The sequence below is a fragment of the Dromiciops gliroides genome, chromosome 3 (genome assembly GCF_019393635.1).
Source record: "Dromiciops gliroides isolate mDroGli1 chromosome 3, mDroGli1.pri, whole genome shotgun sequence".
NCBI lineage: Eukaryota > Metazoa > Chordata > Mammalia > Microbiotheria > Microbiotheriidae > Dromiciops > Dromiciops gliroides.
In genome coordinates, this window is record NC_057863.1 from 639,269,154 (window position 1) to 639,283,861 (window position 14,708).

General features: G+C 48.8%; 1 protein-coding gene and 1 long non-coding RNA gene across 6 annotated transcripts in view; one reads left to right on the forward strand and one right to left on the reverse strand.

The window, feature by feature from the left end:
• LOC122745270 overlaps positions 1-14,708 on the reverse strand; it is a 40,248-nt gene that overhangs the window by 1,993 nt on the left and 23,547 nt on the right. The window contains exons 7-9 of one of the 3 annotated variants that reach the window (XM_043990450.1): positions 4,369-4,455; positions 1,618-1,765; positions 145-284 (exon numbers count right to left, since the gene is read on the reverse strand). In XM_043990450.1, the coding sequence (XP_043846385.1) occupies positions 253-284; positions 1,618-1,765; positions 4,369-4,455 (267 nt within the window). In that variant the 3' untranslated portion in view covers positions 145-252. Of the gene's footprint in view, positions 1-144; positions 285-1,617; positions 1,766-4,368; positions 4,456-7,320; positions 7,448-8,775; positions 8,825-14,708 lie in introns of those variants that run through there. The other 2 variants (XM_043990449.1, XM_043990451.1) reach the window with 2 other exon arrangements.
• Positions 8-4,173, forward strand: LOC122745271. Of its 3 annotated transcripts, none has more exons than XR_006355446.1 (3): positions 8-120; positions 1,631-1,799; positions 2,484-4,173. It is a non-coding gene; the product is annotated as an uncharacterized LOC122745271 (long non-coding RNA). The 3 variants fall into 3 exon arrangements; XR_006355447.1 differs by lacking the exon at positions 8-120 and adding an exon at positions 153-287; XR_006355445.1 differs by lacking the exon at positions 8-120 and adding an exon at positions 186-315.

The window sequence follows — 14,708 nt, forward strand, 5'->3', positions numbered from 1 at the left end:
GCCTGGGCCCAGGCTCCTCCAATCCCGGCCCAGGCATTTCTGGATGGGGCTTTGGCACAGGACGCTGTGGATGGACGTCACTGCCGCATGCAGGGAGGATGGGGGCTGGAGTCCACACTGGTGAGTGATCATCAAATGGGGGCTGCTGAGAGTGAGCAACAGAAGCAGGGAGTGGGGGAGGGGGCGGCTGCCCTGTCCTGATCCCAGCCCAGGAGGCCTTGGGGAAGCCGGTGGGGTGCCTGGCGGGGCTGCTCAGGACTCAATCCTTCCATAGGAAGAAAACACTGGTGAGAGAGAGCACAAGTGTCAGTGGAGGTCAGTGGGTAACAGCCTGCCCTGCCCTGGGCCCAGCAAACATGCAGGCAGAGGTCCCCCACCCCCACCCCAGGCAGGGTCTCTGGCTCAGACGACGGAGGCAGAGAGAACTGAGTGCAGAACCCGGTGCCCGGGCCTCCTGAGCTGCAGGTCTGACTCCCAGCCCCTGGGATCCCAGGCCTAGGCCCCCAAGGCGCAAGGGGACCCATTCACTGGAGGCTGTACTTTGAGGGAAGAGGTCAGGGGCAGGCCGGAAGGGGGACCCCAGCCCCAGAGAACAGCTGGAGCACATGAAGGAGGGCTTTAGCAACTCTGGGGGTGCTGCAGATAGCTCCAAAGCGGAGACCTGAAACAATGGGTCAGGTCATTATCTTGGACCAGAATGTAAATGCAGTGGTGGGGCTGGGGGGAAAGGACCCTCACCAAAACATACACAATGGTGCCTATTCACAGAGGCAGTGTGGTACAGGGGGCAAAGTCCTGGGCTGGGTGTCAGAGAAGCCAATGTAAGAGTACCCTGGAAAGTATGAGGCCCTGGGTTCGAGTCTGGGCTATACCACTTAAAAGAGGTGACCCTGGGCAAGTCTCTTCCCCTCGGGGGGGGGGGGCTTGGATTCAATGATCCCTCAGGGGCTTTCCAGCTTTAGATCTGTACACTTGGGATCCTTCTGTGGGCCTCAGATTCCCAAGATTCATGAAGTCGGGGGGGGGGGGGAGGGGGGGGAATGTTGCGAGGGTCCCTGAGAATCTGCTTGTGAGGCCGCAGGGCAGGTCGTGGAGAGAAGAGAATGGCCTTGGGTGGGAAGAGACAGATCTGGAGGAGCCGCCAGACAGAGGAGGGGGCAGGGAGGGTCTGCAGTCAGTGAAGGTCACTGCTGCCTGCCCTTGACTAGGCACACCTCACCCCCCCCTCCCCGCCAGGCTCTGCTCCTCAGTCTTGGCTCCGGGTGGGCTGGGGGCAGAGGCGGCCGGAGGAGAAGGCAGGACGAGGGAGAAGGGGGTTTTCTGGGCTGCCGTGGAAGAGACCTGGGTCCCCTCAGGGTCCAGGCAATGGCCAATGAGAGAGCTGGAAGAGCCAAGTGGGCCTCCATCTCCAGCGGCCCAGCACAGCGAAGAGGGGGCCCAGCTGCCCAGGCCTGGGGCCCACGCCCCTGGGATGACCCTCTGTGGCCTTCTGCTGGGCTTGAGTCCAGCTTGGCCACTCACACCTATGGGAGTCTGGACAAGGCCCCTTCCCCCCCAGGCCTGTTTCCTCATCTGTAAAATGGGAGAGCGGGGGTGCCGGCAACAAGGCTCACTCACTTCTCTCTCTCAGACCCTGGCCAAAGCTTCGGTACACGTGGAACAGGGCCCAAAGCAAGACAGACTTGATGACCACTGAGATGCAGGAGCCCACGATGGCAGCAGCTTCTCCCGTGTAGGAGCTGTCTTGGCCCCACGCTCGGCTTATCTGAAGGGACAATAACATGTGGCTCAGCACCGAGGTAGGTGGAGACCCCCACCCCCACCCCACCCTGTCACAGCTGTGCCCTGAGAGCTCCCCAGCTTGGGTCCAGCCTTCTAGGGAACTGACACACCCCACGCAGGCCTCACCCCTGAGGGTTAGCCCAGGGGCTGAATGGGGAGCAGGCAGGCAGGGGGAGGGGCTCCCCTTTGGCCAACACCAGTTGCCTTTAGGCTGGCCTGGTCTCTTCCAAGGAAATTCTAGGTGGGCTTCAAGAAATACTGGGGTCAGGCTAGGGGACCGAGTGCCGAGCACTAACAGTTAATATCATCGGTGCTATTATCCTTAATAGCTGAGGCTCGCAGGGGCCAATCTGAAGCCCCCTTTCTGCAGCACTGCCCTTGGCAGTTGTACTGCACTGGGGGCTCACTGCGCCCTGGCCCTGGGGCGGTCCCCCTGGCTGGATTGGGGTCCTTTCTATCGTTCTGCTGTCCATCCCAAGGCCTAGCCCGACACTGGCTTGTGGCGACCCCGTGCCCACTCCCACTCCCTGATAGAATCTTCTCGCCCTCTTCACAATGTTCCTGGAGGCCTGGATCCTTCCTTCCTCCCATGCCCCTCTGCCCTGCCTGTGGCCGTGCCCATGTCATTTCACCCCAGGGCCTTGAGCAGAGCAGGCTCTTAATGTGCAGCTGAAGTGAATTCATGAATTGTTCCTTTCTAGTTTTCACCAGCAGCCCTGCTAGAGCCGGTGGGGATTGGCCACCAGAAAGAAAGGAGAGCTCTGCTCATCACGCTGCCCTCCACAGCTCCAGCTGCTGCCGCTCCCAATCTAAGAAAGAAATACTTCCTGCACCAAGATTTGCATGAGGCCAAAGGTTATTGGGAGCCTCTGAGGGCAGGGAAGGTTGGCCTGGAGCTTAGCCAACCTCAGTCAGCCTGCCCAGTGGCTGTGAGCAGCCTTTTGGGTCATGCCGGCCCAGCTGGATTTTGCCCCCCAGGGAAGTAGGTGGGTGGGAGTTTAGGTTGGCCTGTTTGCTCCTTGGGACTCTCTCCCTCTCCCTCTCCCTAATAAATCAATACATCCTGAATAAGATTTGCATACTCTCTGAAGAGGAAGCCAGCCTCCCTGAGCAGCAGAGGAGCCACTACCCTCCCGGGGACCAGGAACACCCCTCTTCTCAACCCACCCCTGGCCGCCATCACTACCCAAGCTGGGCTAGATGCTTGGCAAAGGACAAACGCAGGGCAGGACAGACTGCTGCCCCAGCTCCTCCTTTCTGTTCTGGGTGGCCCCTGCAAGGCAGGAATTGAAAAGTGGGGTGGTAGAAGCTAGAGAGGGGGCCCTGCAGACCTGGAGCCCCAGGCCCCTTTATAACATCTGCCCCAGCCTTGCCCCTGCTGCCTGGTTCATTACAAAGAAAACCATGAACATCATAAACCACATTAATAACAAAACCAATCAAAGCCAAATCAATAGATGCTGAAAAGGCTTTTGAAAAAATCCAGGGCCTATTAGTGTCAAAAACCAAAAACAACAAAACCAGCAGAAAATGCAGGAATAAAAGGGCTTTTCCTTAACACAGAACACCCGTCTCTAACGCCAACAGCCTTTGCAGGAGAGGCAGGATCAAGGATGCCCACCAGCATCCTGCTCCATGACCAGCTCTGTGCCAAGTCTGACTTGTTCACTATTGTTTAACGGGGACCACAGTCCTCGAAACTCTAAAAGATGAAGGGACCATGAAGCAAGGCAAGGAGAAACTGAAACCGCTGCTTTGGGTCAGCTGAAGGTCGGCTGAAGCAATCTGGACCCTCCCCAGAATGGCAGGATCCATCCGTGTGGATCAGCGTCCCTCTTGTCTGTCCACAACACAGCTGGCAGCCAGAGGTAGAGACAGCACACTCAAGAGAGCCAGGGCACATGTGCATGGAATCTCTGGGAGTCTGGCTCCAGGCCTCGCCGAGACCGTGGCCGTGGGGGCTCTCTGAGCCATCCCTACCTACAGGGGTAGCCCCACTTGTGCTGGAGTGTGGGGGCCTCTCCAGCTCTGCTCCCTGAGGCCCCATGCTGGGGCCCCTCCCCTCTCCCCTCATGAAGCCCAGGGTCCATGTCCTTAACTCTAGCCCTCCTGTGGGACTGCCTGCACGGGGTCAGTGAGACCCTCTGCCTCAGTTTCCCTATCACCACCACCCACAACAGAGAGAATATGTCTTTTGGCCAAGGCCAGCTCCATCCAAAACAACCACTCTTCTCTACTTTGGTTGGTGGGCACAGAGGAGCAGGGCAAGGCCACAGTTCAGCCCACAACTGAACCCTGACCCAGGCTGGGATGGTCCCCCTTGCCTGCCTGCTTGTAGCTCCCCTGACATGGCTGTGCTAAGCCGGTGAGAACCAGGGTCAGCTTGACGTGCACCAGGCCCAGGGGAAAGCTAGTCAGTCATTTATGGCTCACGGGCCTTGGGCAAAGGCTCGCTGACCATTGGGGCCGTGGCCGGCATGGCTGCGGGGCTGTGACAAGAGAGCCCCACGGAGCATTCCCTGCCAACCACCCGTGGGTGACTGTTGTTTGGAGAGGGCTCTTCTCCCCAGCCTGCAGCCCCCTCACCGTGTAGAGGAGATAGAAGAGGTAAGCCACTTCAGGGACGTTCTGCACCAGGAAAATCCACACCAGGACCTTTAACTCCCTCAGGATCTGCAAAGAAAACGATGTCTCTTTGAGATTGGCAGAGACCGGGGGGAGGCCTTGGAGGGCTGAGCCCGCCACCCCTCCGCCCGGGGTCCGGCAATAATGCCAGGGGGCTCTGTGCCCTCAGCCTCAGATCATCCTGCTGCTCTGACCCACTGCATGGAACAGGGGGAAGGTGGCTGGTTCCCAGAACCTGGGTGAGAATCCCAGCTTTGCCACTGATTGACTATGCGACCTTGGGCAAGCAGGCACTTCTCTGTGGGACTCAGCTTTCTTGTCTATAAAATAGGGCTGTAGATCATCTTCATGGAAATCTCATGGGAGGACGCACTTTCTGCTTGGCCGCTAACCCCGCCGAGACCCTCGGTGGGGAAATTGCAGAGGCAGCAGAACCACACCAGGAGTCAGGAGGACCTGGGTTTGAATCCTACCGTAGTCACTTACTAGCTGTGCGAATCTGGGCAGGTCCTTTGACCTCTCGTGTGCCTTGCCGTCCTCATCTGGAAGATGGGACTAAAACGAAGCCGGCGCTTGCCTCATGGGCACCTTCTGAGGCTTCACAAGCCTGAAAGCACTTTACAGGGGCACTGCCACTATTGTGATGTGTCCCGCCGCCTCCTGGGGCCTCGGTGTCTCCCGGCTGGGCGGCAGGGACAGCCCAGGCCTGGGGCCCTCAGGAAGGCAAAGGCCCTTTGGCCCGGCCTCCAGACCCACTGCCGAGGAGGCCCTGGATCCGTCCTGCCGGGAGGGCGCGGCAGGTCCTCTCTTGTGGCTCCTGGCAGGGGCTGAGCCCTGCCTGTGTCTCTCCATCCACCTCCTACACAGGCAGTGCCCTGGGGTAACCAGGGGCCAGTCCAGGGCCCCGTTCTGTCTCTGGCCTAACCCCAACCCTCAATTCAGCTCAGTACAGATCCCTGCGGCCTGATGGACAGTGACTGGAGCTGCAGGCATGTCCAGAGGGGTGTTTGCCCGGGACCCTCTGGGGCTATGATAAATGTCCTGCAGATCGCCAGGCTGAGGAGACCCCTCTCTCCTGAGCTGCCGGGGGATGGAGGCCAGACAGACCTGCTCTGGCCTGGGAAGGACACAGCCAGGATCCAGAAATGGCTCGGCCAAAGGCAGGAATGTCTGGGGGAGCAACGGCCATGCTGACTCCTGGAGATTGCCCCCACAGGGGTCAAGCCCAGGGGCTCGCCTGACCAGCCTTGGGGAGCAAGCCTGTCCTTCCTGGGGCCTTTGGGAGAATCACAGGATTCTTCCCTTGGGGCTCAGAAAAGAAGAAGGGGCCAGTCTGAAATCAGAGAAGTCCCTGAGGGTCTGGGATGCTCTCTGGCCTCAGGGTCAGAGTGCACAGGCCTGCCCTGCTGTATTCCTCCACAGTTGGGGCTGGCTCAGGGGACAAGGTGACCTTGCCTCATAAAGGTCATTCTCCTCCTGGCTCTCACTGGCATGCCTACCCAACAAGGAGTAAATGTTTCCATCCTTGGGGCAGCTAGGTGGTGCAGTGGATAAAGCACCAGCCCTGGATTCAGGAGGACCTGAGTTCAAATCCAGCTTCAGACACTTGATACTTACTAGCGACCCTGGGCAAGTCACTTAACCCCCATTGCCCGGCAAAAAAAAAAAAAAAAAAGTTTCCATCCTCACTCTGAAGTGGCCGTAACCTCGGGTTCTGTCCATCATGACTCAGGGAAGGGCTTTGCAAGGCAGGCAGGGGGGCCCCCAGGACTCTCTCCCCTCCAGAGCTTGGCCTGACCCTCGGGGTCTCAGCTCCTCGGAGAACAGGGGGCACTTTTTCAGCTAGAAGGGAACTCAACCCGTAGTCTCTGGACTCTAGTTCAAATCCTGTTTCTGCTACTTACTTCCTGTATGACTTGGGCCGAGTCCCTTCCCTCTCTGGGCCTTAGTTTTCTCTTCTCTCAAATGTGGGTGTTGGACCAAGTAACATCAACAGTCCCTTCCAGCCCTAGATGTAGGATCCCAAGGTCTAAGGGTAGGGGGGCAGGGGGATAAGACCACTGCCACCCTGGCTGGAGCTCCGAGTCCCTGCCAGAAGATCCTTGAAGGCTGCCTCGGGCCCCTGGAGGACAGGGGGAGGCAGGCAGCAGAGAGGGAATCCTCAGACCATGTGACAGCTGGGGGTGCTCCCGCCCACTGTCCCGCTGCCAAGGCGACCTGAGGTTTCCTTAACAAAACCAGGCACACCCATCCACTTCATCTGGTCGGCCACAAGAATCTCAAAAATCCAGGGAGGGACAGCCAACAGGGGAGGCTTAACCTGGGGGTCATGAACTGCAGGGCTTTGGCCATGTTTTGATGAGTACATTTCAGTAGAATTCAGTACTTCTACCGGCTTTATTTTGTGCATTTGAAAACGTGACTCCGAGGAGTCTGTCTGGATTGTCAAAGGAGCCTGGCTGACTCTGGGAGAGGCCAGGATGGACGCCAAGGCGAGGCCGGGAAACCTGGGCTCTCTGTGATAGTGGAGAGGCCAAGCCAGACAGGATGGGGGTCACAGTGCACCCAGACATCCCCTGGGGGAGCCCCAGGGAGAACGTGGCAGAGGGTCTCCCCTTCCACAAACTCCCTTCTCTGAATACACTTGGACTAATAAGAGTGGAAGAGTCAAGGGACCCAGGTTCAAATCCTGGCTCTGCCCCTCACTCTCTGAGGGGACTTGGGGAGGTCACTCCCCCACTTTCAGCTTTCTCACCTATGAAGCGAGGCTGTTGCTCTTGTTTGTCCTTCCTCCCCGAAGAGGACCATAACATCAGGGAAGGGATGTCTTCACTTGCAGTGAATTGGATTTAAGTGAGGCAGGGCTGTGCAGAGTCACCAGCCTCATTTTCTCCTCTGGAGCCATCTGGGTCCAGTGGTAAGATATAGGTCAGGATGACTGGAGATTGCCCCGGATGCGGTGGGAGACCTTGGCCTTTTTCAGCTAAGGTCTTTCACTGGTCTCAGTACGCCAGAGGCAATACCCATTCAGTGATTAAGGCTAGGTAAGAAGTGAGACAAAAGATGACCTCTTTTACCTACTTGAGATGTGTGCAGAGCCCAGCCCCTACATAAAGTCCAAAGGCAAGGGGAAGACCAGAAAAATGAGCAAACAAAAAAGAAAACCACCACAAAGACCTATGAGATAATGAGGAAGCTCAAGCCACACACCCAAAAGAAGAGAGGGACTCAGGGCAGCTAGGTGGCGCAGTGGATAGAACACCAGCCCTGGAGTCAGGAGGACCTGAGTTCAAATCCGGCCTCAGACAGTTAACACTTACTAGCTGTGTGACCCTGGGTAAGTCACTTAACCCCAATTGCCTTACCAAAAAAAAAAGAAGAGAAGGACTCTAAAACATCTACAAGCAAAGCCTCAAAGAAAACATACTTTGGGCACAAGTCTAATGAGAATTCCTGGAAAGATGGAGCAAAAGTTAGAAAAATTAAAAAAAAAAAAGATTTGAAAAAAAAAATGAGAGGGCTAGAGGAACAAAACAAAAAGAAACGAGCATTATGGAAGAAAGATTTGAAAAGAGAATTGACAGCTTTTAACAAGAGCTACAAAAACTTACTGAAGAAAATAACTCCCTGAAAATTAGAATTGATCAAACAGAAGCTCAATGAGACAATAAGAATTATTAAAACTAAGTCAAAAGAGAGGTAGCTAGGTGTCACAGTGGATGGAAGACCAGCCCTGGAGTCAAGAGAACCCAAGTTCAAATTTGGCCTCAGATACTTACTAGCTGTGTGACTCTGGGCAAGTTACCAATTGCTTCAAAAAACAAAACAAAACAAAACCTAAGGCAAAAGAGAAGGAAGAGGAGGAGGAGGAGGAGAAGAAAATGTAAGGTATCTCAGAGCAAAAACAACAGGCTTGGAAAACAGACTGGGGAGAGATAATTTAAGAATCGATGGACACCTTAAACACCATGACCAAAAAAAGAGCCCTGACATCATATTTCAAGAAATCTTAAAAGAAAACTGCCCAGATCTCCTAAGACCAAAGGACAAAGTGGAAATAGAAAGAATCCACCAATCACCTTCTACAATAAGCCCCTAAATGAAAACTCCCAGGAACATTAGAGCCAAGATTCAGAGCTTTCAGGCCAAAGAAAAGAGTACCACTAGCAGCCAGAAAGAAAATTCAGGTACCAAGGAGTCAGTAAGGATCACACAAGATTTAGCAGTCAATGCCATAAAGAAGTGGAGAGCTTGGAATGTGATATCCCAGAAGGAAAAGATCTAAGCTTTCAAACAAGAATGACTTACCAAGAAAAACTGACTATAAACCTATGTGGGGGATGGGGGGAGTACAGACCATTAATGTACCTGAGGACTCCCAACTGTCCCTGATGAAACTATCAGAGCCAAACAGAATCTGAAATACAAACACAGGAAGCAAGAGAAGCATTAAAAAAAGGTAAACATGAGTGACTGATCATTTGGGACTGAAGAAGGATAAATTGTTTAAATTCTAAATTGTGTCCCTTAACATATATATATATATATATATATATATATATATATATATATATATCTCCCCTTCAGAACTCTATTGGGAATCATAGAAGGTTTCTGATTAGAAAGGACCTGGGAATGGTTCTATCCTATTGGGTAAGTGCATAGAGGAAGTGGGGAGGAAGAAGGGAGAGAAAGGATGGGGAAAATCATCTCACTTAATTGGGACACAGAAATATAAGCTTATAACAAACAAGGAAGAAGAGGCAGGGAGAATGGGTGACACCTGAACCATACTCTCATCTGAACTGGTCAAAGAAAAGAAGAATAGACACACACCTGGGCATAGAAATACAATTCACTCAACAGGTAAACAGTAGGGAAAGGGGAAAATAGAAAGGGAGAATAAGAAGAAGGGCAGATTAAGGGAGGGATTAGTTTTTAGCAAAATAAACTCAGGGGTAAGGGAAAAAAATAGAAGAAAAAGTCTAAGGGAATAGGATAGAGAAAAATAAACAATAATCATAACTGTGAATTTGAATAGGATGAACTCACCCATAAAATGGAAGAGGATAGCAAAATGGATTAGAAAGCTGAATCCAAAAATACACTGTTGATAAGGAACTCACTTCAGAAATAGGCACACAGATTAAAATAAGGGGCTGAAGGAGAATCTATTATGCTTCAACTGAAGTAAAAAAGGTAGAGGTTACAAACATGATCTCAGGCAAAGCAACAACAAAAAGACTAAATTAAAAGAGATAAACAAGGAAACTACATTTTGCTGATAGGCACCATAAACAATGATATATCAATACTAAACATATATTTACCAAATGGCATAGCAATTAAATGCTTATAGGAAAAATTAAATGATTTATAGGAAGAAACCAAAAATAAAAATATGATAATGGAGGAATCTCAATTTAGCTCCTCTCATGCCTAGACAAATCTAACCAAAAAATAAACAAAAAAGTGAAAAACAATTTTTTTTTTTTGGCGAGGCAATTGGGGTTAAGTGACTTGCCCAAGGTCACACAGCTACTAAGTGTTAAGTGTCTGAGGCTGGCTTTGAACTCAGGTCCTCCTGACTCCAGGGTCAGTGCTCTATCCACTGCGCCACCTAGCTGCCCCCTGAATACAATTTTAGAAAAGTTAGATATGATAGATCTCTTGAGCTTACTGAATGGGAATAGAAAGAAGTGTGTGTGTATGTATGTATATATGTATAGATGTACATATATATACAAACGCATATTTCTCAGCTGTGCATAGCACTGCCACAAAAACTTACCCTCACAAATGCAGAAAATCAGAAATATTAAATATATCTTTTAAGGACCACAATAAAATATATTCAATAAAGTGCCCTAATGAAATTATTAAAAATTAGAGACTAAATATAACTCAATCCTAAAGAATGAGTAGGTCAAAGAACAAATCATATAAATAATAATTTCATTAAAGATAATGACAATAATGAAACAATTTATCAAAATGTTTGAGAAAATGTACGTCACTAAACACTTTCAACAATAAAAGAGCAGATCAATGATCTGGGCATGCAATTAAAAAAACCAACAACCTAGAAAATCAATAAATTAAAAACTCTAAATAGCAAAACTGAAATCCTAAAAATCAAGTAAGAGATTAATAAAACAGCAAAAACAACAATAATGAATTAATAAAACTAGGAGCTAGGATTTTTTGAGGGGAGGGGAATAATAAATAGATAAACCAATAGCTACCATGATTTTTTTTTTTAAAGTAGAAAACCAAATGACTGGTATCAAAAATGGAAAAGGTGGATTCCTAACCAAAGGAGAAAGAAAACAAAAAGAAATCATCAGGAACTATTTTGTTCAATTCTATGCCAATAAAATAATCTAAATGAAATGGATGAATATTTACAAATATATAAAATGCCCATGTTGAAAGAAGAAATAGAGAATATAAATAACTCAAGTTTAGAAAAAGATATTGAACAAGTAAAAAAAAAAGAACTCCCAAAGGAAAAAAAATCACCCAAGTAATAATACATTTAAAAAATAATTCCAAACATTACATAAACTATCTGAAAGAAATAAGAAAAGAAAGGCTCCTACAAAATTACTTCTCTGATCCATATATGGTCCTGATCCCTAAGCCATAGAGAATGGAAATAGAGAAAGAAAACTATATACCCTATGCCCAATGATATTGATACAAGAATCTTAAATAAAGTATTAGGAAGGAGACTACAGCAATACATCACAAAAATTTGACTCTGATCAGAATGGATCTAAATCAGGAATGCAGGCATGGTTCAATATTAGGAAAACACTAGAAAGCAGAGGAATAAATTAATATTTTCCATAATATAAGTAGCACTTATCAAAAACCAAATAATGGAGATAAACTAGCCACCTTTCTAGTAAAACTGGGGTAAAGCAAAGCTATCCATGATCACAATTACTATTCAATATCATGCTAGAATTGCTAGCTATAACAAGAAGAGAAAAAGAAATGGAAAGAGTAAGTAGAGGTGAAGAAGAAACAAAATTATTGCTTTTTGCAGATGATAGAATAGTTTACTTAGAGAGAGAGCCAACTAAAAAACTAACTGAAACAACTAACAATTATAGCAAAGTTGAAGGATACAAAATAAACCCACATAAATCATTAGCATTTTTGTATATTACCAGCAAAATCCAGCAGGAAGAGATAGAAAGAGAAATTCCATTTAAAATAGCTATAGAAAGTATAAAATATTTGGGAGTTTGCCTGCCAAGACACACACAGGAATGTATGAAAACAACTACAAAAAGATAGATCTAAATAACTGGAGAAATATTAATTGCTCATAGGTAGGGCAAGCCAACATGATAAACATGACAATAGTAACTAAAGTAATTTACTTATTCAGTACCATGCCAATCAATCAGGCAAACTCCCAAGGATTACTTCATAGAGCTAGAAAAAGATAATAATGAAATTCATCTGGAGGAACAAAAGGTCAAGAATTTCAAGGGAATGAATGAAAAAAAAAAGTGGGAAGGAAAAGGGCATAGAGGTGCCACATGTTGAAATATATTACAAAGCAGCAATCATCAAAACAATTCGGTTAAGAAATATAGAGGTCAATCAGGGGAACTATTCAAGCATACAACACATAGCAGCAAACAAGCACAACAGCCTAGTGAAACCCCAAAATCCCAGTTAATGGGGCAAGAACTCACTAGTTAACAAAAACTGTTGGGAAAACTGGAAAGCAGCCTGGCAGAAACTAGGCATAGCCCAACATCTCATACCACATACTGATATAAGCTGCAGTGTGGTACATGACTTAGATATAAAGGGTGACACCATAAACAAATGAAAAGAACAAGAAAGAAATTATCTTTCAGCTTTATGGGGAGGGAAAGAGATAAGAAGCAAAATGGAGGAAAACGGACAGTTTTGATTACATAAAAGTAAAAAGGTTTTGCACAAATAACACAAATGCAGCTAAAATTAGAAGAAAAACAAGAAACTGGGCAGAAAATTTTCAGCAAGCTCCTCTGATAAAAGTCTTATTCCTAAATGATATACAGGAAAGTGATGAAAATTTCTAAGAAAAAGAGCCATTCCCTAATTGATAAATGAATATTAAATATTCTTATGATTCATGAAATTCTCATATGAAATATGAAAAAATAACATGAACAAGTGGTTTTCTGAGGAAGAAATCCAAGCTACTATATGGAAAAAAAGTACTCTAAATCACTAATAATTAGAGAAATGTACATTAAAACTACTCTGAGGGGGGCAGCTAGGTGGCACAGTGGATAGAGCACTGGCCTTGGATTCAGAAGGACCTGAGTTCAAATCCGGCCTCAGACCCTTGACACTTGCTAGCTGTGTGACCCTGGGCAAGTCACTTAACCCCAACTGCCTCACCAAAAAAAACAAAAACAAAAACAAACCTACTCTGAGGTTCTACCTCACATCCAGCAGACTTGCAAACATGATTTTTGTAAAAGGGAAAACTGGAAGGGCCTGGGTGAGGGAGAAAGATAGAGCTGTGAACTGGTTCAAACATTCTAGAAAGCTCTTCGGAACTATATCCTAAAAGCTATTAAATTGCACATACCTAGTGACAAGAGGACCAACATTTATAAAAGTATTCACAGCAGCTTTTTGCAGCAAAGAACTGGAATCTGAGGGGGTGCCTGTACAAGTTAGGGTGTCTAAATATGACAGAACACTGTTATGCTGAAAGAAATGACGAGGGGATAGTTTCAGAGAACCTTGAGAAGACTGGCACGCAGGAATGCGGAGGGAGGGGAGCAGAACCAGACAAACCATTTATGCAATAAAGCAATCCTGTGAAAACAAAAACCTCTAAAAGGCTGAGGATCTCCTGATGCCAGAGGCCTCCAGATGAAACACGGCTGCCCTGCTCCTGACACAGAGGACGCAATCTCAGAGGACAAATCCTCTATGCTTTTGTACACAGCTGATAGGAATTTGTTTTGTCTGATTATGTGTGTTTATAACAGGGGGGTTGTTCTTCTTGCTTTCTCAGTTGCGGGAAGTAGGTGGGAGGGAGAGAAGGAAGATTTTCCTTTGGGAGAAAAAAAAGCCAGAGCCCAAAGCGCCAGGCCTCGCTGTTCTACAAGATCCACAGACATGGTGAAGAGTGGCAGTGTGGTGCGGTGGATGGAGCCCTAGCCTTGAAGGTGAGAAGTCCTGGGTTCAAATTCTGACTCAGACACTTCCTAGCTCTGTGACCAGGGGCATGTTACTCCACTTCTGTCTGCCTCGGTTGCCTAACTGGTAAAAGGAGGGGGATAGACTTCACGGCCTCTCCAGTCCCTTTTAGGTCTAGATCTATGATCTTAGGATTCTACAAGCCAAGACTCATGTCCATACACACATCCCAGGGGAGCAGGCACAAATATGTGGAGGGTGAGCAACACACAGGTGCCAGTCATGTAAATGTCTGGATAGACAGTAAGTGAGCCGCCCCATTCCAAGAGGCCCAGGTTATCTTCATCCCTTAGGAGAAGCAAGCAGCCAGGGAAGTGCCCAGAACCCTGCTGTGAGGCTCCCCAAGAGCCAGCGGGAGCGCACTCTGTCTGCTTGGGTAGGGCAGGCCTTTGGACAGGCACTGAGTGCACAGAGGGTGCCCTGACCGGCAATACCCCTTCTAATGTCCTGAAATGCCCTTCCTGCCAGTGAACTCTTCCCCCTGAGGCTGTGTGGGAGGCAGCCACGGTTCCCAAAGGCACTGCCAGCAGAGCACAGGCCCTGGCAGGTCTTACTGGGCTGGAGGGCTTCGTGTATAGTCCACTGATAAGGTGTGCGTATGTGTGTGTGTGTGTGTGTGTGTGTGTGTGTGTGTGTAAATATGTGTGCGAGGATGTGTGTGTGACCTGAGGATCATCCTGTAGATCACTCAATCACCCCCTCAACAAGGTTTACAGATACTTCCCCTTTTGTATTTGTGCCCCCGGTGCCTAGCACAGTGATTATACAGAGTACATACTCAATAAATGCTAGCTGGCTGACTCATTGATCACCAGCTGGTACCGGGCAGGACCAGCTGAACTGCTTTCCTCGTGGCTCCATGCTGAGAGGCTCCCCCTCAGGCGGACCCCTCAAAGACCTTGTCTGCCGGGGCCACAGAGGCTGTAGCTGGGGGCGCTTCGGGGGGCATGCAGGCCCACAAGAGGCGAGGGGACTTGCCCAGGGGCACACAGTAAGTAGCAGCGAGGATCTGGCCCTCTGGCCTCGGACCCTCAGCATTTGAAGTACAAGGGCCTTCAAACACCACTGTTGGA